The sequence below is a fragment of the Sus scrofa genome, chromosome 1, assembly GCF_000003025.6.
Source record: "Sus scrofa isolate TJ Tabasco breed Duroc chromosome 1, Sscrofa11.1, whole genome shotgun sequence".
Lineage (NCBI taxonomy): Eukaryota > Metazoa > Chordata > Mammalia > Artiodactyla > Suidae > Sus > Sus scrofa.
In genome coordinates, this window is record NC_010443.5 from 202017660 (window position 1) to 202045659 (window position 28000).

General features: G+C 36.1%; 1 protein-coding gene across 10 annotated transcripts in view; it reads right to left on the reverse strand.

Moving 5' to 3' along the window:
* FOCAD (focadhesin) overlaps nt 1-28000 on the reverse strand; it is a 319932-nt gene that overhangs the window by 78667 nt on the left and 213265 nt on the right. For all 10 annotated transcript variants that reach the window (XM_021063120.1, XM_021063095.1, XM_021063125.1 and 7 more), the window contains 3 exons: nt 24220-24341; nt 9071-9163; nt 2522-2610 (listed from right to left, as the gene is read on the reverse strand). In XM_021063120.1, the coding sequence (XP_020918779.1) occupies nt 2522-2610; nt 9071-9163; nt 24220-24341 (304 nt within the window). The remainder of the gene's footprint in view (nt 1-2521; nt 2611-9070; nt 9164-24219; nt 24342-28000) is intronic.

Below are 28000 nucleotides of genomic sequence, written 5' to 3' on the forward strand. Positions count from 1 at the left end.
GGAGAGGGGAGGGAGAAGGATGAATTGAGTGTTTAGGATTAGCAGATGCAAATCTGGAAATAAAAAATGGAAAATAAAAAATAAAGTAAAATGTTGGTTATAATATACATGAAACTAATATAATGTTATATGCCAATTATACCTCAATTTAAAAGAACCAAACTTTGACTATTAAATTGAACTAAAAGAAAATAATTAATTTGTGGATCTGAAGGAAGGTATGCTCCATTCAAATATTTATAGAAATTTGTTTGTGTGTCTTGAGATAAAGTGAAAAATAATCACTGACTACTAACTTTACATGTTGAAGAGGATATCATGGACATTTTCACTATATACTTTGCATTCATAAATATCTGCATTTGAAATATAATAAAATCTTGCTATTCAGCACTCTCTGAGAATGAGTCATTATTAAGAGCTAAGTTTTTCAGATAGTTAAAAACTGCACCTACAGTTTTAACTGCTTAAATTTGTATCTTATAAAACCATTTGACAATAAATTGCTCTAAAATGTATTGTCCAATCTTGGTCTTCCCAAACTGAGTTTTGTGCATTAAGTGTATTCTTTTATTGGTAACATGAAATATTTACAAATGATGATCTGCCTATGCTTCTACTAAGGTCACACTTTCCGGTAGTTCCCTCTTCTTTCTGAACTCTCCCTTCTCTCTGCTGCATCACCAATTTTTCCTTCTTGTACTACTCCCCTTAAAAGGGGATATCTACCATCTTAAAAGAAGATGATTATAGCTACCATCTTAAAAGAAGAAACACACCATGATATCTACCATCTTAAAAGAAGAAACCCTCCAGCTATTGCCTCATTCCACTGCTTCTCATACAACAGAACTCATTTAAAAGAGTGGCTTATATGTGATGACCCCAGTTTCTCCTACTCCTCTAAATCCTTCTTTAATTTTGACCCAACAATTTCACCAAAGCGGCTCCTTCCTGGACAGCAGTGACTTCCAAGAGGCCAAATCTAATGCTCAAATCTCAATCTCCACCTTTTGAAGTTTCACAGCAGCATTTTACACAATTGGTTGCTCCTTTCTTGAAACACTTTTTCCCCTCAGCTTTTAAGACAGTTCTGAAGCTCCATTCACTCTTGTTTTCTTCCTACATCCCTAATCACTAATGTTCCATTGCTTTATTGGCTCCATCTTCATCTCCCCCATTGAAATGTTGATGTGCTCCAAGGCTCAGTCCTCTGACCTTTTCTCTATGTTTTCTCATTCCCTAAATGATCTATCTCATCCAGCATGATGGTTTTAAGTGCAGTCGATATGCTCATGATTCCCAAATTTATATTTCCAGTCCTGATCTTTACCCTTGAACTCTAGACTTATAATCAACAACCTACTTGATATCTCCAAACTGGCAATCTAATTAGGTATCTCAGGCTTAGCAAGTCTCAAACGTGATATTTCTACCCTAGACAGATCTGCTTTTCTATAATCTTCCCCAACTTAGTAAATGGGAACTCTATACTTTAAGTTATTCACAGTCAAAATCTTGGAATTATCCTTGACTACCATCTTTCTCTCACGTCCTTCATTCCATATGTCTCCATGTACATTTGGAAGAGTATAGCTAACATACCACTCCCCAAATTATCATTTTCAGAAGATTAAATTAAAACTATGTGCAAAGAAAAATAGCAAATAGCAAGCAAAATCCAAATTCTTAATCTCTAATCTTAAATTCAATGTCATAATGTTTTAAACTGCATTGCTATTTTTAAAAATAAATCTAGGAAATATAGCTTAGAACAGAATTAGTTAACTGTGCATGTGTACTTGCATGTGTGCACGTGTACGCGCACGCGCACACACACACACACACACACACACAGCTTCTGCTTTTCTACATAGGCCAATTGTTAGTAAATAAAAAACTGAAACCAAATAACCTTTGAACAGATTTTTATATTAAAGGAATCTGTGGCTACAGGCAAAGCTATTTAGATTCTGGGTACTTTACTTAGATTTAGGCTGCTGCAACATTAATCTGACAAGGTATTCATCCCAACCCATGTAACAATTTAAACTGCTTTTAATGTGCCAACACTTACACATTTCTACCTAATATAGTGGGAATTCTCTAGGGGATGTCTGCCAAAGAAATTAAAGCTCTGACATGGTAAAGTTGCTCCTAATAATGAAAATGACTTGGGGAGGGGGGAACAGGGGAGTGGAAAGGCATTCCTTGACTAAATGAGTGGGAAAAAACTCAATTTTCATTCAAAAGCATATAAAATAATCAACTACAGGGAAAAAAGAAACCATTTCCACAGTGCTTTAGAAAACAATAAAAAATATATAGTATTCATTTAAAAGCACTCCTTCTTATATCTGGGGAGGAGATGGAAAATACATCTATCAGATCTTCAGCCTTTCCCCCTTCAGGCTCATACAGAAGTTAAAATTCCAGCATTTAAGCCTTTAAAGTATTCACCTTCTCCCTCACAGTTCATTCCCCATGACAAACAATGAGCAGCAAGATGATGTCCCCTTACCAGAGCCAGGCTGTGCTTTTTTTGTATTGCACCTCCTCCGGTCCTTCTTTTCCATGTTTTAACTGCAACTCCAGCTCTCCTATCCTTCCCTGAGAAAAGCACAACATAAATCAGCACACAAACTCCATGGCCAAAATTAGCTTACAATTTCTTTGGAAAACACTTAGGTGGCAGACGTACCCTTTCCCAACTGGCGTTAGGTGTTCCTGATAGGATATTGGATTATGACAGAGGATGTGTGAGGAGAGAGATTTATACCACTGCTCGGGGATTTCTACATTCACCAAATAAGTATATCCTGGAGATGTTGTATATTTGGCAAATTTAGTGCAGAGCACTTCATTTTGGGATATCCAATAAAAGCATATTTGAATTTCATAGGCTCCATTCAAAAATTCCCCTGTATATTACTAATCTCCCTGTCTCAGTGGGTAATAATTTTAACTGACACAATACCAAGATTGGGGTCTGGGCACCAATATTGTAACAGAATGGTAGAAAATGAGTAGGATGAGTTTATAACACTTAATATTTAGGTAATGTATTAAAAAGGTTATTCTCACACAGCTACACATTATATTTCTATTTCTTCAGTGAACTTATAATTCTCAACCTGTACCATGTACTAAAAATATAACTAATATCATCCCTTTAAAAGGAAAGTGTTCAAACAGTAATTATCCATTCTATTTTTTTACACTCAGGATTATTATCATTATTATTTTTTATGGCCACACCTGTGGCATATGGAAATTCCTGGGCTAGGAGTCAAATCACTGCAGCTTCAGGCCTATGCCACAGCCATAGCAGCACCTGATCCAAGCTGCATCTGCAACCTTAACCCACTGAGAGAGGCCAGGAATCAAACCTGTATCGTCATGGAGACAGTGTTGGGTTCTTAACCTGCTGAGCCAATATGGGAACTCCACACTCAGGATTATTTTGATCGGATGCTTTCCCCTCTACTCCATCACCAGGTAGATTATTTAAACACAATTAAAATACTGGTTTATTGATACACGCTGAATTGGACAAGAACTTAGATTGCATATTGTATTACTACTGAGTAATACCAAAGCATTTTCATAAGTGGTTGTGCTCTTACATTCTCATTAGCAGTAAGTAAGAGTTCTGGTTACTTCATATCCAGCAGCATTTGGAATTGCCAGGCTTCTAAATTTTTACCATTTTTGTAGGTGCGAAATGGTGCTTGTTAAGTTTTTAATTTTCATTTTACTGTTGATTGAGATCAAGCATCTTTCCAAATGTTTGTTGACTATTCAGGTTTCCTATTCTGTACATTTTCCTATTGGTTGTCTTTTTCTTACTGGTTTTAGAGTTCTAAGGTATGGTCTACAGAAGAAGTATATTTCTCTATATACTCTAGAGAAGGTAACAATATAGCTTTAGGTTAAGGATGGTGGGCTCTGGAATCAGAATGTCCTGACATCATGCCATTTCCACTTACTTGCTGTGCAAATTTGGGCAAGTTACTTTGCATCCCTAAGCTTCAGTTTCCTCATTTGTAAAATACAGCTAAAGTCTAACTCATGATATTAGAGCATCACATTAAACAGTGTGGAAAGAGTCTACTTAGTACAGTGACTGATAACAAATAATAGCTACTATTACCAGGTTTGCTGTCAAAAACAAACTCCCCTTATTATCTTCTTATAAGCTGTTCTCTCATGAATATATCTAAATCCTTCTTGAAATAATTCATATTTTTAATATGCATACTCTCAAAGAATAGACGTTTCCTCAAAATGTAATTTCCAGACTACACAATTGCATATCCTTGTATTTCTCTTATATACTCTCAGTAACTAGTCTGTAAGCTCGTCCAAGAGGACAAGGGTGGTTTTATCCATCTAAGGAGTGCTTGTATTTTGCACAACCTCCAGCACACACTACCCTGGGGCTCAACAGCTTAGGTACTCTGAGATTTGATGGGCATTCTGTTCACATCCTTCACAGTTTCTGTTTACTTCAATCATATCCATTACTATCTCTATGTTTTCAACAAAAGAATACTGGCTCTTCCAATGTGCCTTCTGTCTCTTGGAACAAGGTATTAGAGGTGATCAAATTGGTAAGATATTAATATTTAATACTGATTCTGACCTCCCAAGAGGGTAGCTGAAATAGAAAATATTTTTTTTTGCCTGTTCATTGTGTTTCTTAAATCATGCCTCTTTCCTTCTAAAACATTTACTTTCCATAATGCTTTTCCAAAAAAGGCAAGAAAATAGGAAATTAAAAGGTTAAAAATCTGTTTAGAATAAATGAAATACAAAAAGCAGTACCATGTGCAGCCTCTTGGGAAGGTCTACTTTTCTAATCTCTCCTATAACATAAACCAGTATAGCCATTCCACTGTGACTAAGTAAATTTCTCATTTTTTTCCTCCTCAGAGTCTCTGTTCCTCTCAAGCCCCTCTTCTGAAATGTCCCTCTATTTCCTTCCACCCAGCCCATGTTAGGCTCTTTACTCAGATCCACTTTGCTATCCAATTCTTTGCCTGCTGACATAAGAGATCCAGTGGCATTCGACTTGGTTGTTACCTCTGCTTCTAGTTAATAGCTGTGGTTAAGGGGTGGAGGGAAGGGGAGACACTCATTGGAAGAGAAAAGGAGGAAATGATCACTTGTTTGAGATTTTTGGATTGCCTGTAGATTACAGTTATTAATTTGTCTATTTCTCTTGCTTTTTTTAAAAAAAATCTTCAGCCTGTGTAACCACAAGCTTGCTGATAACAGTGAGCAATTTCACCTACTCTAAACCTGCACATTAAAATCAAACAACCCTTACATAAGGTCAAAGAGTAATTTGCTAGGGGTCACAATTTCTGGTTGGTTCCGATTTCAGATTATTTTGCAGCTAAGTGACCAACTCAGGAAATAAGTATCTGCAGTCAAGCTGTTTTAAAGCCTCTCTCCTGTCTGAGGTCATATTCACAGTTCCTAAGAGCCTCTTACACAAAGGCTGGAGTCCATAACCTCCTCAGCATCCTACAAGGGCAGCAAAGTAAAAAGAACTGTAGAGGGCACCATACCAAAATGGACTGGGAATTGTCAATCAACTCATATCTGCATTTTTCATTTTAGTGGGAAGAAATCCAAATACCTCTCCATGTCAACCACTTTGATATGCTTATAATTCAAAATCCCACATTCTTGTGGGAAAATTAGATAAGGCTGAAAGCTGATCTAAGCAAAAGTCACTAGAAGTGTTCAAATCTCAAACTTATTCACATTACAATCAAGCTTCAGGAAATAATGTAGAATGTACCTTTTAGCCTATCTCCTGGGCTTATTGAATAAAACACAGCTCCTTGAAATGATCTCCTAGTTTAATGCTGCCAAATACGTCTAGTACCAGATGAAAGTAACTGCATCTCCTCTACAGAAGAGTTATCCTACAGGACAGAAATTCTTGATGTAGAAGGAGAGTCTGGCAGTCTAATTCTTCTAAGATCCCATCAATTCTATTTAAGTGTGTGGGCTCATTTAAAAAAACTTGCTGAACAGTTCAAAATGCATCAGCATACTTTCAAATATAGTGATAGCTTGAAAAACACTGCTGCACTTTCAAATAATACTGAAAATCTTAGAGTTTCCACTTCAAGTTTCACGTGATCGCCAAGTCTCAATGGAACTAGACTTATTAGAAATCCCCAGGAAAGAGATTTTAAGTGATAAATAAATAAATAAAGATATATACTATCACCTACAACAGTAGAAAGGCAGAATAATGGACCTTTACCACTAAAAATATTCAGCTGGCTTTTCATAAATGGATCTGTCCTCAAGAATATTAAAACAATTTGCATCATTTGTTACAACTAATGACAGTGTTAGGGAAAATGCACAATACAGTAAAAAAGGCTGAGGCTCTGGAGTCAGACAAATCCAGGTTAAGTTCAGTTCTCTCTCATTTACTGTCTGTTGGGTTTTACGCTGTTTACTCTGCTTTCCTGGCTAACCCTGCTTCCCCATCTATAATCCCATTATCCGTGAGGTTAACAACACCCACTTCAAAGGGCTTCTGTAAAGATTAATGAAATGATACAGTTAAGTGTTGGACACACTAGTTATTTAATAAATGGTAGCTCTTATTATTAAAAAAAAAAACCATGGAGGTTTTTTTCTTTAATCAATTGCTTATCATCTGCATGTTATAGCATGATCTTGTTCAATTTGGCCTTCCTTATGCCAAGAACTGAGTAAAATTCTCAGTTCATTCCACAGGAGGAGGAGTTATTCTTGCCAGTTCCAGGTGCCTGTGACACTTTGTATATCCTGTATTAAAGTGCCAAAGAATTACTGGAATTGCTAGTGGACACTTTAGCCTCCTGTACTAGACTGGGAGCTCACTGAGAGGAAGGAGGGCTTTATTCCTTTTTCCATCCCACACACTGTGGCACAGGCCTGGCCAGTAAAGGGTGTTCCGTAAACATTTGGTGAAGGAAAACGGGGCAAAATTACACAAGGAAAAACAAATGCGCCAAAAAGTACGTACTCGGACGTGCAATCCCATACTTCTTGAATAAAAACTATAATTGGGTAAGGGTGTATATGAGTAATTCAGTCGTTCACTTATGCATCTTTTCAAAAGTGAGTGCCTGGATGCTGCTAGGGATTAACAAGGATGTAAGTTAAGCAAAAAGAAACAATGGTTCCAAGGGAATGTCTTTAAAATGCAGATTCCTCAGAGTTCCCCTTGTGGTGTGGCTGAAAGGAATCTGACTAGTAACCATGAGGCTGAGGGTTCAACCCCTGGCCTCGCTCAGTGAGTTAAGGATCCAGCATTGCTTTGAGCTGTGGTATAGGTCACAGACGTGGCTCGGATCTGGCGTTGCTGTGGCTGTGGAATAGGCCAGCAGCTGTGGCTCCAATTTGACCCCTAGCCTGGGAACTTCTATATGCCCTGGGTGAGTCCCTAAAAAGCAATAAATAAATAAATAAAATGCAGATTCCAGTGTAGTTTGCAGAAACATCTAAAACACTATTGCTCTGAACAGGATTGACAGAATTAAAATCACCTGGCAGCTTGGTAAATATGGAGATTCCTGATGCCCTACACAATTCTAGTGAACTGGAATCTCTGAAGACGTAACAGTACTTTACAAATTCTACATATGTTGTGACATTTTAAGATGACAACATCAATAATGAGGTACTTAGCCATTTTCCTCCCTAACCCCCATCTCTTAGGACAGCTGTTCCCTTTAACCATAACACCTGACTTCCTGAAACTTCATGAAAATCTTATTTTGGGCCATAAATTACTTAATTTCTATCACCCTTAATAAAGAATTTTAAACTAGGAGAAAGAATTGAGTTAGCAGGTTTTTTCCTTATATTGTTAACTGTTTTTATATTTCCAAAGTAGTTAAAATTATTTCTAACTTAGAAAATTCACAAAATATAACATAATATTATTGGACTAGAAGGAGTCAAATTGATATAATTTATTTAGTGAGCACCTATTACGTTTTAGACAGCACGTCAGATTCTAGAGAGACAAGAGAGAGGAAAACACAGCTTCTGGCTTTAGGAAGCAGAGGCAGCCAGAAGGAGATCCCTGGACACATGACTTTTGGTAAGAGTTTCAAAAGGGAAGTTCCTTCGTGGCTCAGTGGTTAACAAGCCAGACTAGGCTCCATGAATGAGGATGTGGGTTTGATCCCTGACCTCACTCAGTGGGTTAAGGATCCCGTGTTGCTGTCAACTATGGTGTAGGCCAGCAGCTATAGCCTTAATTCAACCCCCTAGCCTAGGAACTTCCATATGCATTGAATGCAGCCCTAAAAAGCAAGAAAAAGGGGGAAGCTTGGGTTCTAAGGAAGCACACAGGAGAGGCATCTATTACAGTGGAGATCAAATATTGTAAAGAACAAGCAGAAATTTGCCATTCCAAAGTCTGTCCCTGACACCACCATGATAAACCATAAATACAAAGTGAAACTCACACCTGAAGTTCAGAAAAAGGGAAAAGCTGCAAAAACACTTGAATAAGCAGAGAGGTAGTGGAAGTGCCTGCAACAGAAGGAACAGGGCAGGTCGAAGGCAAGTGGTTGGGAAGACATCTTGAGTTTGGGAAGGAAACTAGGAAATCAAGCAAGGTAAAAAATTCAGGGGAAAGGTTAAGAGATAAAGCTGGAGATACAAGCAGGTCCAGCTGGAGAGGGTACAAGGTAAGACAATGAACTCAGCTCGGGATGCACTCAAGTGGAGGTGTTAGGGGACAGTCATAGGGGACATCTGGGACAACTGGGAGGTGTTCAGAAAGCAGCAGGACATAGAAAAATAGGACTCAAGTGGGAGCTCTGGGTGGAACACAGATTTTGGGGGGAATCACATTTAAAATTTAAAATATAAATAAATTATATAATTAAAGAATATTTCACACTCTTTTATGAGCAAAAAGAGCCATTGCATTTTTGATAGTGCTATTTTCCTAAGTGCTTTTATATTAAATACATGTCTGTAGTCAACTTTTAGAAAGAGACACTCCCTAAAGCAAACCATCCTATGGTTTCATTACCTGTAAAATGGCATGATAAGCACGATTCATATATGCGAGCCAGGCCTGTGGAAGAAAAATTGCACGGTGCCACTCAGAAAGCTGGATGTGAACCTGGGGGGAAAAAGGTACCATAACACAAGTTAGACTACATAACATTAAAACGGAATAAAATTAAGTCTGTATTATCAATTCTTTCTTTCCCTTCACTGAAATGGTTTAGATTCTAAAAAAACGAAATTAGCCTATTCTCAGAACCGCAAATAAGATCTTTTGGATATTTTCAAAAGAGAGGAGTTGAGAGTCCTATAAAGACGAAATAAAATAAGCCTGGACTTTTCCAAATTAAAGCAAATAAAATCCTACAATAATAACAAGTTAAGACATATGTGCAATACAAATATGTCTTTCAGAATTAGGGGGAAATTCTGTAAAGTGTCTTGCCAATGTCAGGAAACTAGGTATTGTCTAACAAATCCCCCTAGTAATTTTAAATAAAAATAAATATTGCTCACATCCTGGATTTCCAATATGACAATATCTAAAGTAATAAACTTAAATTGCCAACAGAAATATCATGTTGTATAGAAACCATGATGGTAAGTGCATGCAAATGAGTCCTGTACACAGCAATTGTGCACACCACTAGATAAATGCCCTTTAATCAGTGTGGGTAAACAAGAGAAAAATGATACATGCCAACACTGAAATCCTGTTTCTGAAGACAGGCCCAGACAAAACATCTGGTTTTCATAGTCATTTCTGTTTCTACCTATTAGTATAAGGCTATCTTGCAACAAATCTTCCCAAGGTCTGCTTCTGTTAAAGTGAGATCACTCAAGAAAAAACGGTCACAGTGCATCACATTTCATGTTTCCTGTAACTCATCTCAGCTAAACTCAAACAACTGAAACTTTAGTCTGTGTCTTACAGACCAAAAACAACAACAAACACACACATAAGCTAAATTTATACATAATGACCCCAGCATCATGATAACTATAGTGTTTAAGGAGACTGTACCGTATTATGGGAATTAATTTCCTCAGTGCTTTGTGAAAGAGTAGAGAACAGCCCCTCTGAATACAGTTGGTTCCCATGTCTTCTGGTATTTTCCTTAATCCCAGTCTTAGTGGGGGCCTGCTACACACAAGGAACTATGGGAGGATATGAGGATTATCAATTGATCTGTGGCTGCAGAGCACACAGAAACGGGCAGGCAGAGTCAGAAATGGGCGCATACAGATTATAAGGCAAAATGCATCTTTGGGCACAAAGAGAGCAAAGAGATTAATTCCGTCTGCTATCTATCACCCCTAATTCCACTGCTTCTTTTTATTTTTTATTATTATTTTTATTTTCATTTTATTCTTTTTGCTTTTTAGGGCTGCACCTGTGTCATACATAAGTTCCCAGGCTAGGGGTTGAATTGGAGCTGCAGCTGCTGGCCTACACCACAGCTACAGCAACACCAGATGTGACCCATGTCTGTGACCTACACTGCAGCTCAAGGCAATGCTGGATCCTTAATCCACTGAGCGAGGCCAGGGATCAAATCCACTGAGGCTCAATGGTAACTCCCCCACTGCTTTTTTTTCTTTTTTTTTTTTTTCTTTTTTTGTCTTTTTAGAGCTGCATATGGAGGTTCCCCAGCAAGGGGTCAAAACAGAACTATAGCTGCTGGCCTATGCCACAGCCAAAACAACGTGGGATCCAAGCCACAGCTGCAACCTACATCACAGCTCATGGCAATGCTGGATCCTTACCCACTGAGGAAGGCCAGGGATCGAACCTGTATCCTCTTGGATGCTAGTCAGATTACTTTCGGCCGAGGCACAATGGGGACTCTGCCCTCACTGCTTCTTTTTTAAGAAATTAGATACTCAATCTGTATGAAAAAGATACTTAGATCATAAAATGAACTTAAAGTTATAAATACAGTCTTCTTGTCTTTCCAATTAAGTTACTCACTCTACAGACTAGGATAAGGGGGAGGCTTGTCAATACATTAACAAAACTCCTTGAAGGAATGGGCCCAACAATTCCTGCTTCTTCTCTTGTTATCCAGGAAGCTGACTATGATCTAGGCTACATCTCCAGCTGTTGAGTCATAACTAGTCCTTGGCCTTGCTCTCTGTTTCCAAAAGGTGGGAACTTTTTCCCATCAATTCTGTTCCCTTTTCGTAAAATACATTAGCTATCTTTATGTTGTATTTTGAGATTTGGATTTAACAGAAAGGACACTTAAAGAGCAAAATCTAAACTTCTATCTCTTACTTCAGAACCTCAAAATATTTTAAAATTTTGCTGCTAAATAATCCACGAAGATCATTGTACAACTGAGAATAGCCACAGTCTCAACAAAGTGGCAAAAAGAGCACTGAATGTTTTTGGAAAGCCAGTGGTCTCAATTGCTTCTGAAACCCGAGTTAAAAAAAAGAAAGTATCATGAAAAAATGTAAGGGAAAATGAGCAAATCAAATGTTGAGCTTCTAAGAACAAAGACTTTCATGACAGGAAACCTATTCATAAAAGGAAGTTATAAAGTGAAGGTTAAGGCTAATTCTCCTGCTGGTCATACCACATCTAAAGGTGGGTGCAGGGAGGCTTGAGCCTAGACACCAGCCTGAACTCCCCAGGTTTTAGAAGAGTATACCTTGTCTGAGTGTTCTGTGGAGTTAGCTGTGAATTAATCTCTTTAAAAATGCACTTTCTTCCTCTTTCCCTTACTGAAGAGAAATGTAGGGAAACAGCTGGAATACAGTCATGCCCTCCCTCTCCAGTTGTATCACAGGCAAGAGACTTCCTTGGCCATTTTTTACAAAAACACATTTTAGGATGCTATTCCAATTCAATATATAGCCACCCATATAGGTCACTGTTGCTAGGAGGAAAAAGTACAATTCGGTTTTGTTTTTTGTTTGGTTTTTTTTTTTTTTTTTTTTGGCCACACCTGCGGCATACAGAAGTTCCCAGGCTAGGGGTCAAATTAAGAGCTGTAGCTGCTGGCCTATGCCACAGCCACAGCAATGAAGGATCCAAGCAGCATCTTTGACCTATGCCGTAGCTTGTGGCAACACCAGATCCTTAACACACTGAAGTCAAGGATCGAACCAACATCCTCACTGAGACAACTTCTGGTCTTTAACCCACTGTGCCACAAGGGAACTTCCAATTAGAATCTTTGAAGTATGAAAATCATGTGTAATTTGCTATATTTGTGAGATAGCTTTGAAAGAAACTCAATCAACAAAATAATTCCAAATCATTCAATAGATGATGAAGCAGTGTTCTCAACCACTATACACCAAGTTTTGACCAACATGCGCAATTTACTTTTTCTAAGATTAACTACACATACCCTTGCAATGACAAGAATCTGATGCATGGCTGAGGTGAGCAGGTTCTATGATTTATAAAAAAGTAGGAATAAGAGTTTCAATGTCTAAGAGGTAGTACTAAGTATAATGAAATTCTATGTATGTGCCTAAAAAAAGACCACATCAGAGAAATATGCAAAAAAGGGTAAACAGAGAAAAGAAGGATAATAAGAGTAAGGACAGAAGCAGATTACAAGGCTCAGTAGAGTGGCTGGGGTATCCCATTGAGAAGGCAAACCTGAGTAAAAACTTAAAGGAGAAGAAGATACAAAAACCAAGGTAAGTGCTGGTGGGAACATAAAACGGTTTAGCTGCTGTGGAAAATGGTTTGGTGGTTCCTCAAGAAGTTAAATGTAGAATTACCATATGACTTGGCAATTACATTTCTAGCTATATACCAAAAAGAATGAAAACTTATATTCTAACAAATACTGTACACAAATGCTCAAGCAGCACTTTCATAGTAGCCAAAAGGCAGAAATAACACAAACGTTCATGAATGAATAAACTAATAAAAAAATATATGTCCAGGATGGACTATTATTCAGCCATAAAAAGGAATGAAGTACTAATACTGCTATAAATGCAGATGAATCTTGAAAATACTTTGTGAAAGTGAAAGAATCTAGATACAAAATATCACATATTATATGATTCCATTTATATGAAATGTCTAGAATTTTTAAATCCATAGAGACATAAAGAAACTTGGTGGTTGCCAGGAATGAGGGAAGGAAGAAGTGAGAAGGAATGGGGAGTGACTATTTAATGTATACATGATCTAGTTGGACGGTGATGAAAATGTTCTATAACTGGACAGAGGTAATGGCTGCACACTGTCAATAAACTAAATACCACTGGATTGTGCACTTTAAGCTTTAAAATGGTTAGACTGATATTACATGAATTTTACCCCAATTTAAAAGAAAAAAAACCACCACAAGATAAGGCAAAGGTTTCTAAAGTGAAGTAAGTACATGGCTGACCTATTTCAGGAATAGAAGGAAGTCCAGTGTAACCAGTAAGGATAGAGTCAGCAAAGAGGAGAGTGGTGAGAGAGAGAAGGCTGTTGAATTAACAGGAGAAAGCAGGGCCTTCTAGGTCACTTCTCAGTACTTGCTTTTACTCTAAAAGGGGAGTCATTATAAGGTTTTAAGAAAAATGACTTGATCTAATCTACAGCGTGAAAGCCTCCTGTTGACTTCTCTGTTGAGAACAGACTACAGTGGGCAAAGGTCAAAGCAGAGACACCTACTCAGAGGGTCCTGCAAAAATCCAGGTAAGAGATAATGGTGGCTCAGAGTGGTATCAGTAACACTGTAGAATAATAGTTTTCAAACATTTAGCTATGTAATTTTTCCACCCTACCCTAAATGTTAAGTAAAATGCCAATATATAAAACAGCATACAGAGAAGTAAAATTTTGTCTAGATGAAGTAAGGAAGAAGGCTGAGGACTTGGTGCTCAGCCCTCTTGATCATCAGAGTCTGCTTTGTGGTGGTCCCTAGGACTTGTTAATACACAGTTTCAACCAGAGGGACATAAAAGAGCTCAATGGTTGTCTGGCTGACTACAAAGGTGCATAGGGGGATTTTTAGGGTGACAGAATTGTTCCTATATTGACCATGGTACTGATTTATGATGTGTTGACTTCTCAAAATTCATAGAACTAGACCCTAAAAGGGCAGAAATCTACTGTATGTATATACCTCAATAAAAATAGAATTTAAAATACATAGCTTGAAAATCACTGCTTTTAGAACATGTGCTTCTCAGACATATACCTCCCACCATTTAATATTCTCTGTACACTTCTTTGTCTTTATCATTCAAAATCCACTCTTCCTCTTGTCTTTCTTGTTTTTATCACTATTACACCATCATTATGGTAGTCACCCATGTTTAATTGTTCCTGCACTTCTCCAAGTGCCCAATTCAACTGTCAACTCTACCTCTGAAATGTTTACTATATTTTCCCCTACTTTCTTCCTCACTGGTTTAGTCCTAATTCCTGCCTTGATTACCAAGGCCACTTAACTGATCTTCTAACAGTCTAAAATCTTTCCTTCTTCCAATACACCCTGAATGGTGTTGCTATTATATTAGCTCAGAACTTCTTCTCCAAAACTTCTGATTGTTCATGAAAGAATAAAGTCCAAATTCTTTGGTGCTATGTTAGAATTGTTTTAGAATAAAACGTACACCATTTATGGAAATTAAAACTACAGTAAGGTACCACTCCACACTAGTCAGAATGGTAATCATTAAAAAGTCTACAAATAACTAATGCTGGAGAGGGTATGGAGGAAAGGGAACTCTTACACTGTTGGTGGGAATGTAAACTGATGCAACCACTATGAAAATAGTATGGAGGTTCCTCAGGTAACTAAAAATAGAACTATGTATGATCCAGCAATCCCACCTCCTGGGCATAAACCCAAACAAACTAATAATTTTTCCCTATGTTCATAGCAGCACAATTCACAATAGCCAAGACTTGGAGACAATCTAAATATCCATCAATAGATGAATGGATAAAGAAGATATGGTACATATATACAGTGGAATATTAATCAGCCATAAATAATAATGAAATAATGCATTTGCAGCAACATGGATGGACCTAGAGATTATCATACTAAGTGAAGTAAGCCAGAAAGAGAAAGACAAATACCATATGATATCACTTATATGTGAAATCTAAAACATGGCACAAATGAACCTATCTACAAAACAGAAACAGAATCACAGACATAGAGAACTGACTTATGGTTGCCAAGGGTGGGTGGGAAAGGGATGGACTGGGAGTTCGGGGTTAGGAGATGCAAACTATTACATTAAGAATGGATAAGCAACAAAGTCCTGCTGTATAGCACAGAGAACTATATCCAATTACCTGGGATAAACCATAAAGGTAAAGAATAATTTAAAAAGAATGTATATACATGTATAACTGAGTCACTCTGCTGTACAGCAGAAATTAGCAAAACATTATAAATCAACTATACTTAATTTTTTTATACTTTAAGAAATAATTTGTTGTCATATAAGAATTCTGCTGGTTAAGATCCTCAACCAATTTCCCACTTGATTTCTGCTCCTTTCTTTCATTTAACCTGTATTCTAGCTGACTTGGGTTATAAACTTATAACCTTAATTCCCAAGCCTGTCTTATACTCTGCAGGACTTCTGCATTTCACTGACTATTTCCACTGCTTTGAATGCCTTGTCTTCCTCTCATCTCTACTTACCAAAACAATTTCTCCCATCCCTATATTTCCAGTACACTATGTGCCTCTCCTATTATACTCAACAGACTCCACCTCAGATTATTAAGGTCTAGGCCTTAATCTCATACAATCCCTAAAGGCGGAGATCATATCCTATTCACCCTGTACAATGGACACTCCACCCATGGACAATGTCCTGCACATAAGTGTTCACTTAAGTACCTGCTGAGTTTAACCAAATTAAATGTACAATATTTGCTATAAGGCACAATCTTGTCATGTGAAAAAAATCACACTATCATAAACAAGTCACCACAGAAAGTTATGGCCAAGGGGGAGGGGGAGGGAGTGGGATGGACTGGGAATTTGGGGTTAATAGATGCAAATTATTGCCTTTGGAATGGATAAGCAATGAGATCCTGCTGTATAGCACTGAGAACTATATCTAGTCACTTATGATGGAGCATAATAATGTGAGAAAAAACAATGTATACATATATGTGTAACTGGGTCAGCTTGCTGTATAGTAGAAAATTGACAGAACAGTGTTAACCAGCTATAACAGAAAAAATAAAAATCATTATAAATGAAAAAAAAAACTCACAATGTTGGAAAATTTTTTAGTAGGCACAGCTAAACTCAAACTCAAGTTGTTAAGGATGCAGTTATCTGAAATTTTATAAAACATGTCCAAAATGTTCTGGCTGGGAAATGTTTCATTCCAGATTAAAAACACAGTGAGGGACAAGGCAAAATTTTAAAGCAGGTGTTATGAACTTTATATTTTGAAATTTCCTGAAATACTTTATGAAATTTCCTGAAACACTGATTTAATAGAAAATACCCTGCTTAGAAACACAATTCACAAATGTAGGGGAATGTGGAATGAGAACATGAAAAAGGAGATCTTGTTTTCTCATTGGTACATGTTTTACTTGAAGGGACTACCTGGCCACCTAATCAGATAATATTCTGTTCAGAATACATTGCCCAGAAATTTGGTAATATTTTCTGCCTCTTGGGTGATCTTAACAAATACAATTATTCATTTATAATAAAACACCCATTTTAACAGCCCTTCATTCAATAATATAAATCAAATAAGACAAGCTTTGTTGAGGATGCTTGACTGTAAAACTAGAATGGGATAAGGGTAGAGCAGCATGTAAAAACTGACAGGTAAAGTGTTTACTATTGATTAAAAAACCCAGTCTTACAAAGGAAGGCATTTTCATGCTTCCCAGACATATCTATTATTATTGAAAACATGAAAGTATTTTACTTTAGCTGCTACACAGACACACCAATACTAAGCCACTACATTTGGTCTGTGACATACACACTCCTCCCACATTCCCAGAAGAAAAACCATTTGTACTGTTAGAGACCCCAAAAGCCATTCAATGTCCCATTGTTTATAAATAAGAAATAACAGGCTTCAATTTTCCATCAATAGTAATCTTGTTTGCACAGAATAAATATTTTGTTATTCCTGTCCCCTGACAAATAGTGATTGGAATACAAGAAGGGAGGGCTTGTGGAGGACACATTTTTAAAGTAAAATGACACTCTTTGCTTTGTAGGTGCTTTCTGGACATTTGCAAGTCTCTCTACTTCCTCCCTCATTTATTTTCTCTCTGGCTCAGTCTCTCTCTCTCCCCTTACCTCCTCGCCACCCCCCAACTCCCCTTTCCCTTCAGGATAACATTAGCTTGAAAGCTGACAATTCAATCACATCTCAAGCAACCATTTACTCTGTTATTTAATAAGAAGGGGGGAAACCCTGTTACCATAACAACTCACATCACATGGTAATTATGGAGTCTCTAAAATACAGCAAACCATACTTTTCACAGTGTTTTCTAAGGGGAATTGGGAAAAGAAACCGCTTCTCCCAATTATTATTCAGAATTTTCATCTAACTGTTTCATATTGCATGAATGCTAACATACTCCATGTTCTTCCTAAAAAATAGGTTCTTAAATAAAGAAGGAATTGAAAGAAAAGGGTAAATACACCACTTGCATTTCAAATGATGGGTTGTATCACATGTACTTTTGGGCATCTAGGGAAAAAAATTAAAGAGGCAGAGGAAAAAAATAGTTTATAAGGCAAAATGAATCAAATGATGATCAATTTCAAAAGAAAGAGGAAAGAAAGATTTTGTTCTGAGTAGTGCCAGCAATAAGCCCTATGAGGTTCCTCTGAAATAAAAATGAAAAAGGAGCTCATTACCTAATATTGAGGCAAAAATATGGTTGGGTAGCAGCAGCAGGATCAGGAAAATTTGCATGTGCCCAAAGATGGGGGAAATAATGAAGCAAGGCTGCTGTTCTCATCAGGGACAAATCAGCGTCATCCAATTTGGGTGAGAGTGTCATGTCAGAGTTAGAAATGCCAAAGGATAGCAAGACAGGCAGCAAATTTCAGGGAAAGAAACTGTCATTCACCTTCAGCTTCCTCATCAACAGGAGCCAAGTTAGTCTCAGGATGAGAAGAAGTAGTTATAAATCAGGGCAGAAGAGGATAGTAACTTGAGCTTGGAGAAGCCATAGGAGATCTGAAATGACCCCTCATTGTCCCTTGTTCAAAGGAGCAAAGAGAGAGAGGGCACTTCAGTTTTAGAGAAATCTAAACAGGACAGTGACTGTACATAACTGCTCCTGGTGTGTCAGGTCAATCACAAATCAGACTTAGATCTGTGAGTCTTCCAAAAGTAACATGGGTGAGTTTCACTTTAAGAAAAGTCAATGAAAAACAAAAACAGTTTTTAGAAAGAAGGGGATATAACACTGTTCAAAAGAATTCATCACAGATTAAATATCTAGTTCTCCATGATATTGAAAATACTTGATTTAATTAACACAATTCTGGAGAAACTTTGACAATTATGTAAAGCAAAATACACTCAAAATATGAAGAGTGGAGCACCTGGACATTCAAAACAAAGTTCTTTTACCCATTCATTCACTCACCCATCTACAGTTGTAGGCATTAAGGCCACAGAATATCCCATAGGTATATGTAATCTTTGATAGAGAAGGGAGGCTAAACCACATAAATGAATAACAACACGAACAGTACAAATAGCGTAATTATTAAGATCTCGACAATTATTAGATTTACCACCAATTTAATAACAATATTTCTGGAAAAAAGGAAATGACCCCACTAAATGTGTATATAAAGTATAAAACATCCAAGTTTCAAAAGGATTAAATTAATTAATTTAAAAAACATTTATAAAGTGTTGACTATATGCTCAGAATATCAAGCGCTGGAGCTACACGTGACCAAAACAAACTCCCTGATTTTATGAAGTTTACACTTTTAAAAAAGGAGACAGATACTGTCATATGTGCTATGCCACCAAAATCTTACCTTCAGGATTAGTAGGGATAGATGGATAGATAGAGTAAATAGTGTCATATACTAAATAAAATGAATTCATAATTACAAACATTCCTAAAGAAAACGCCAAGCCCAGAGGTTTCACTGGAAAATTCTATCAACCATTTAAGGAAAAATTACTTATTAGGATAGTATTACCCTGAGAACATATCAGGCAAAGATGTTACAAGGAAACTACAGAACAGTATCTCTTATGAGAAAAGAAAATCTTTAAAAAATCCCCAAAAAATCCTTAACAAAATATTATTAGCAAATCAAATTCAGCAATATATAAACAGGGTACTACATTATAATCAATTGGGGTTTATCCCAGGAATACAGATTTGGTTCCCATTATAAAATTGATCAAAATAATTCATCATATCAACAAACTGAAAAAGTATAATCATTTCAATAAATGTTGAAAATAATTTGACAAAATTCAACATCCATTTGTGATAAAAACCCTCAGCAAATATAACATCATATTTAATGTTAAGAAACTAAATGCCTTTCCCCAAGACTGTGAACAAGGTAAGAATGCCTGCTCTTTTTCAAAACCATGCTAGACGGCCTGAGACAGTACAATGAGGCAAGAAAAAAGAAATGAAAGGCATACAGATGAGAAAGAAAAAAAATGACAATCTCTATTCATACACAACATTGCAATGAAAAACAAAAAGAATCTACAAAAAGCTACAAGAATATATAAGTGGGTTTAGTAAGGCTATAGAAAAACATCAATTATATATCTATATACTAGCAATGAGTAGTTGGAAATTAAGACAAACCAAAAAAGTCTAATTGCACTAAAATAAAAATACTTAGGGATATTCAATATTTATTAGATTGAATAAAATATGTGTAAGATCAGTAATAAGAAAACAACATAACATTGACAATGTAAAGGTATATCTTGTATATGGGTTGAAAAACTCATGAAGATGTCAGTTCTCTCTCAAATTAATCTACAGATTCAATGCATTTCTAATCAAACTTACAAGAGGCTTTTTTGTAGTTTCTCAAAGCTGATATAACATTTATATGAAAAAGCAAAAAAATAGCCAAATTTAAAAACAAAATTGGAAGAGTCATATTACTTGCTTTTAAGACTTATTATAAAGCAACAGCAATTTATAACTGTAATTTTGATAAAAGTATACACACATAGATCAGGGGAACAAAACTGAGTACCGAAATAGATTCACACATACATGGACAAATGATTTTCAACAAAAGTGCCCAGGTGAAAAAAGGATGGTATATTAAATAAATATAATTGACATCTTATGAAAAATTAAATCAAAAGCTAAAATGTAAATCTTATATTTAAAACTTCTACAAGAAAACTCAGGAGATCCATCAAGTAATTAATGGAAAAATATGATATGCTCATAAAATAGAACATCATTCAGCTGTAAAAAGGAATAATTACTGATACATACCATAGTATACATAAATCTTGAAAATATTATACCAAGCTAAAAAAAGCCAGACAACCCCCCCTACATATTGCATGATTCCATTTATAAAAAAAATAAACAGGCACATCTATACAGATAGAAAGTGAATTTAGGTTGCTGGAGGCTGGGATGTGAAGAAAGTGGAGAGAGACTGCTAATGGATACAGAGTTTCTTTTTGGTGTAATTGAAAATATTCTATCATTGATTGTAGTGATGGGTTACACAAAATATGATAAACCACTGAACTGCACACATTAAATGAAGGAATTTAAAGGTACCTAAATTAAACCTCATTTTTTTAAAAATAAGAAAAGAACATGGGAGAAAAAAATGAAAACAGAAAATCTTGGAGACTTTCAGTAAGATTAAAAGCAAGAATCATAAAAAGAAAAACATGACAATTGGAATTCTTCAAAACTAAACATCTGCTCTTCTAAAGATACTATTATGGAAATGAAAAGACAAAATACAGAATAGGTAAAAACATTTGCAAAACATTTCTAATAAGAATTTTATATCCAGAATATATAAACAACTTTCATTTGAAAACAAAAACCTAATTTAAAAATGGGCAAAACAACAGGACACTTCATGAAAGAAAAGATATGAATAGTGAATAAATACATGAAAAGATATTCAACATCAGCCATTCAAAAAAGATAAATTTGAAGTTCCCGATTAATGAACCCAACTAGTATCCATGAGGATGTGGGTTGAATCCCTGGCCTCACTCAGTAGGTTAAGGATCTGGCATTGCTGTGAGCTGTGGAGTAGGTAGCAGATGTGGCTTGGATCCCACGTTGCTGTGGTTGTGGTGTAGGCTGGCAGCTGCAGTTCCGATTACAATTATGACCCCTAGCCTGGAACTTCCATATGCCGTGGGTGTGGCCCTAAAAAGGCAAAAAAAAAAAAGATAAATTAAAAACCACAAACAGGAAACCACTAACCACCATAAGAATGGCTAAATTTAAAAAACTGACCATATTGAGCACTGGCAAAGAGGCACAGCAACAGAACTCCCCTACATTGCTGGTAGGTATTCGAAACTGGTTAGTCACTAGAAAAACATTTGGGTAGTTTCTCATATTCACTTACCATAGGACCTAGTGATCACACTCCTAGATATTTATTTACTTAAAAGAAATGAAAACAGATGTCCAAAATACACCTGTTTGATAATGTTTATAGCAGCTTTAGTCATAATCTGGAAAAACTGGAAACAACCCAAAAGTCCATCAATGAGTAAACTAATAAACAGAAACTCTCATGACAGGCTTTTTAGAAATAAAAAGACTCTGAACAAAGCAGTGATGGGAACCAAAGCAGAGTCTGAGGAGACTTCAGTTGGAAAAATATCTAGTAGATTGCAACCAAAGAAAGGCCAAATAAGAATTAGGAACTAATTGCACATCCTGGAAAAAAACAAAAGCATTTTCTAAATGTTCTCTGCTTAACCTGGGATGGCACATGGTAGTTGAAGGACTGTGGAGTCACACTGCCTGGGTTTAATTTCTAGGCTCTTCCACTTTTGTTTGTCAAGCACATCAACAGTACCAAATGCACAGTATTAACATAGAGATTAAATGGATTAATATATGCATAGCAAATTTTAAAGCGCCTGAGCTTGTTATGAGCTGTTATTATTGCAATTGTTATTAACTAGCTCTTAAATTTCTTACTATTTGTTGTCAGTCTGAGAAATGGCATGGCTCATTCTCTTTCTCCACATATTTGAAAAATGAATTATAGTAGCCAGAAAATGAATCCAAACTAAAATACTACCATAGATTTGGCAGAATTCTGTCTTCCAACAGACTATTAAAATCTTTTCTCATCTCTTTAAAATTTTCTAGGCATTCCATAATACAAGCAACAAACATCATAACCCAGGTGTTTCCCCTGTTCATATCTAAGGCATACCTCATAAGTTCTCACACCATTTGCTGAATTTATTAGATGTTTTCCACTACCCCACATTAACACTCTTTCTTGTTTCTGTTCTGATGATGACTTTTAAAATCAGGCTTTCAGTAATACTTAACACTTTGGTTATCCACCTAAGAGCACAGATTAAAAACACACAGGAAGGTACCAAATCTCTCTTCTCCATAGCACCCTAAAAGATGCTAGGAAAAACAAATATATAAATTACCTATGTTTTTCCCTCTTTTGTGAAATTAAAACTCTCTTCTTCCCAGAGAAATACTGCTCTCCCCAGATCTTTCTTCCCTCCTTAGCTAAATAAAGACACTACATTAGACAAAAAAGGTTCTGAACCAAATGTTTACATAATTTCAATTCTAATTAAATATATGAAATACATGGGTAGCATAGAATAGAAACAGGTCTTTTTTTTTTTTTTTTTTTTTTTTTGGTCACACCCATGGCATGTGGAAGTTGCCAGGCCAGGGACTGAGCTCTTGCCACAGCAGTCACAATGCCAGATCCTTAACTTGCTGGACCACCAGGGAACTCCCACAAATGGGTCTTTAGCATCTGGCTATGCTAATTGGCAGCAGTTGGTATGTTATGAAATATAATCAAACAAATTGGTGATACAAATATTTAAAAATTATGCATCAACATAAGATTTAATGCAAACATATTATAGCAGCACTCATTAATCTCAAATACTTCAAAATTTTTACAATTTATATATCTTCATTTATAACTGATATATAACTTATTATGTCTAAATTATATAAGATAAAACCCTGCTGTGATTTTTTCTTATTCATTTATACATTTTAATTTATATATACCTAAATGAATAACTCATAAAATTTTAAAAAACAACAACAAAAACACAAATTTCCCAAGTGCTTTCCAACTTCCGTCTTCTCTCTGGTATTGCTATGATTTGCAATGACAAGATTTCAAGCAAATCACCTAATGGCATCACATAAGTTTATTTTTAAAGGCTGCCTAAAAGAAAAGTAAAATAAACATTAAAATCAAAGGGTTTTTCTCCCTAAACACTGCTATTTACTGTTAATTCCTAAAATTCACAAAATATAAAAAACACTGGTGTTCTACATACTTTCAAAGGATTACAATTAAGAAATAGACAGGATTATTTCTTTTCTTTTCTTTTTTTTTTTTGTCTTTTTGCTATTTCTTGGACCGCTCCCGTGGCATATGGAGGTTCCCAGGCTAGGGGTCGAATCGGAGCTGTAGCCACTGGCCTACGCCAGAGCCACAGCAACGCGGGATCCCAGCCGCGTCTGCAACCTACACCACAGCTCACGGCAACGCCGGATAGGTAACCCACTGAGCAAGGGCAGGGATGGAACACGCAACCTCATGGTTCCTAGTCGGATTCGTCAACCACTGCGCCACGACGGGAATTCCTTTTTTTTTTTTTTTTTTTTTTTTTGTCTATTTCTTTAAATAATAAATTGATATTTATTCTGAACAATGCAGTCAAGTCAAACATTGATGAAATAAACCAAATTCTTAGACACTAATGCCTAATAGGCTTGGCAATAGGGGAAGCATATCAATTTCTTTGAGAAATATATTAAGATATTATGTATTCAGTTGGATCAACTATTTTGGTTGTCTTTAAAAGCCACTTGACATTATTTATGATTAAGAGGAAAATAATTTCCAAACGCACACAAAATTTCATGAGCATAAACCAAAGGAGGGAAATCCCAACACATATACAAGTAAGAAGCACCTGTTTTAGAAGGAAGGCACCTACCTCATGCACTAAAGCGAGTGAGGTCTGCTTGAAGCTTCTCCCTCTACTGGCCATCAGTCGATTCAATGGTTTGCCATCCTTACTCTGATATGTTGAAATATCGTAACAAAATAACATACCACCTTAAAAAAAAAAACTTCATTAATTATGTTCTCAGCCATTCATATTCAATCTGGATAGGGAGAGCTATAAATTAAGAGTTTTCTAAGCAAATTATGATTTGTAACTGTTGGTGTCAGGAAAGAAAAAAATCAAAGAGATATAAGAAGTTACCATATTGAAATAATCATTTATTTACAATACTTTGAGAACACCTACAAATCATGTCTCAGGTTGAATTTTGTGAAGTGTTACTTCTGGAGATTCTATAACCTTTTCCTAAAAAATAAGTTTCGATTAAAGAGAAATGCTTGTACATGTCAGTCTTTGTGAACTCTGGATAATATCGGTTCCTTTAGTTTATACCCACAAGTAGAGGAGTTTTCCTTTACACCTACACTCACGTACATTCACTCTCCCTGTTTGCCTCCTTCCTCCTTCTCTAAACCTTCTTCCAGTGCTTTCTACTCTGGTCAACTAAACTGAACTTTCAGCATCAGCTGGCCCTCAGTGTCAATCAAAAAGCAAAGGCAGGCAGCCAAATGCTACAGTATGAGTTAGGGTAGTCTTGGAAACCATCTGGGTAATTTTGAGCCAATGAGAAGATATATTTAAGGACTAGGGTAATTTAAAATAGAGATCATTACATTTTAAAATATCTCTTCCTGAAGCATGATATAGAGAAAAGTGCACATATCATCAGCATACAGCTCAATGGATTTTCACGAACTGAACATGTGTGATCAGCACCCAGATCAAGAACAAAACACTGTTAACATCCTAGAAGCCCTTATTCATGTCTCCTTACAGTCACATTCACCCCCACCCCCATCCCAATGGTAACAACTTTCTAACAACCCTTTTGACTACTTTGGTACTAAATAACTGCAATCAGGCTGTACACATGCTTTTATGTCTGGCTTCCTTCACTTAACATAATCATGAGAATCATTCATATTGTTATTAGCAGTTGTACTATATGCTTTGTCATTGCTGAGTAATACTCCAGCATGTGAACAGACCACAATTTATTTATCCAATTTACTGCCAATAGGCATTTAGACAGCTTCCAAGTTTAGGGCTACTCAAACAATGCTGCTATGAACATTACATGTCTATTGGTGACTTGATTTGGGTTTATCCCTAAGAATGAAATAGCTAGATAACAGGGTATGAATTTATTCAGTATCAGTTTTCCAAAGTGGTTGTACTAGCGTACATTCCCAGCAGCGGTTCTGCTGCTTCACATGTTTATCAGTACTTTCTGTTTTCCATCTTCCTTTATTTTGGTCATTCAGTTACGCATGTCATGGTATCTTACTGAGATTTTAATTTGCATTTCTGGAATGACTAATGAAATTGCCCATCTATCTACTCACTTGTTCACTGGACATTTGACATTCAAAAAGAAAACCATCTTTTTGAAGGGTAAGTTCAATTATTTTCCCCCCTTTTCAGTTGAATGTCTTTTTCCTATTGATTTGCAAAAATACTTTATATATTCTAGATATGATTCCTTTATCAGAAATATATGTATAAATACCTTCCTGCATTCTGTGCCTTGCCTTTTCACTCTCCTAATAGTATATTTTAATTAATACATGTTCTTGATTTTAATATAATTTGTTATTTTTTCAAAAACTAGAGCTTTTTCTTTTTTTGTCTTTTTTTTTTGCCTTTTCTAGAGCTGTTTCCCATGGCATATGGAGGTTACCAGGCTAGGGGTCTAATCAGAGCTGTAGCCACCAGCCTACGCCAGAGCAACACAGGATCCAAGCTGCATCTGCGACCTATACCACAGCTCATGGCAATGCCAGATCGTTAACCTGCTGAGCAAGGCCAGGGATCAAACCCACAACCTCATGGTTCCTAGTCGGATTCGTTAACCACTGCGGCATGACAGAAACTCCAAAAAAATCTAGAGCTTTTAATTATAGGATCATTTGTTGAAAAGATCCTTTCTTTTCTGCACAGCACCGAATTTTCACTACTGTAACAAATCTGGTGACCTTGCAAGTCTGTTTCTGGATACTTTACCATCTACCATTGGTCATTTTGTCTATCCTTGTACCAATACCACACTGTCAACTACTATAGCTTTATAATATGATATCTGGTAATACATATCTTCCTATTTTGTTTTTATATGTCAGTATTACTTTGGCTATTCTTGGTCTTTTGTTCCACACAAATTTTAGAATCGGCTTGTAAATTTCCAAAAAACCTACTGGGATACTGATTGGGATCTATATATTAACTTAAAGGGAATTAACATTTTTACAACATGGAGTTTTCCAGTCCATAAACACTGTATATCATTTCATGTATTAGAATTTCTTTAATTTTTCTCCATAATATCTTGTAGGTTACAGTATAAGGGTTTTATACACTTCTTGCTAAATTTATTCTGGGTACTTGATATTTTTTGATGCTAGTATAAATGGTATAACTTTTAAATTTCATTTTTTATTTGTTATGGTATATAAAATATATAATTGATTTTTATGTGTTGATCTTTGTATGCATGCAGTTACCTTGCTGAATTCATTCAGTAATTTTAGTCTGTAGATTATTTTGGATTTTCTGTGTATACAATCATGTCATCTGTAAGTAATGACGATTTTATTTCTTACTTTCTAATCCTTATGACTTTTATTTCTTTTTCTTGGCTCATTACACTAGCTATGGCCTCCATTAGAATACTGAATAACAGTGGTGATAATAAGCATCCATACCTTTTTCCCAATCTCAAGGAGCAAAAGTTTTCATTATTTCAGCATTTAGTGTAAAAATGGCTTTGTAGATGTTCTTTATCAGAATAAAAGAAGTTCACCTCTATTCAGAACTTAATGAGATCCTTTTTTGTATCATGAATGAGAGCTAAATTTTTTAAGGTTTTTTCTGCATCTACTGAGGTTATCTAAAGATTGTACCGTCTTTTTCTATTAATGTAATAAATGATATTGATTTTCAAACATTAAATAAACTACACTTAATTATTATGTATTATCCTATTATGCACTGCTGAATTCAATTTTATCTTGAGGGGATTTTTGCAACTATGTTCATGGAAGAGACTGGCTTGTAATATTCCCTTCTTGTACTTTGTATCAAGATTATGCTGCCCTCATCAAGAATGTTGATTTTTCCCATTATCTGTTAGAGTTTATGAAGACCACTGTTATTTCTCCCTTAATTTTTTTGAAAGGAAGGTCATCAAGGAAACCATTTGCACCTATGGTCTTCTTTGCGGCAAGGCTGTTATAGATTCAATTTTTTTTTTTTTTTTTTTTTTTTTTTGGTCTTTTCATGGCCGCGCCCATGGCATATGGAGGTTCCCAGGCTAGGGGTCTAATCAGAGCTACAGCCACAGCAATGCTGATCTGAGCCACATCTATGACCTACACCACAGGTCACAGTAATGCCAGATCCTAAACCCACTGAGTGAGGCCAGGGATCAAACTTGCAACCTCATGGTTCCTAGTCAGATTCGTTAACCACTGAGTTAAGCCATGATGGGAACTCCGAGATTCAATTTTTATAATACATAACAAACTACTCATATAGTCTATTTCTCCTCCTGTCATTTTTACAGTTTTATATTTTGATGAGTTTCTACATCTCGTCCAAAGGGTAAAATTCACTGGCTAAAAGGTCTTCAAAATATTCCTTAACTTTTTGA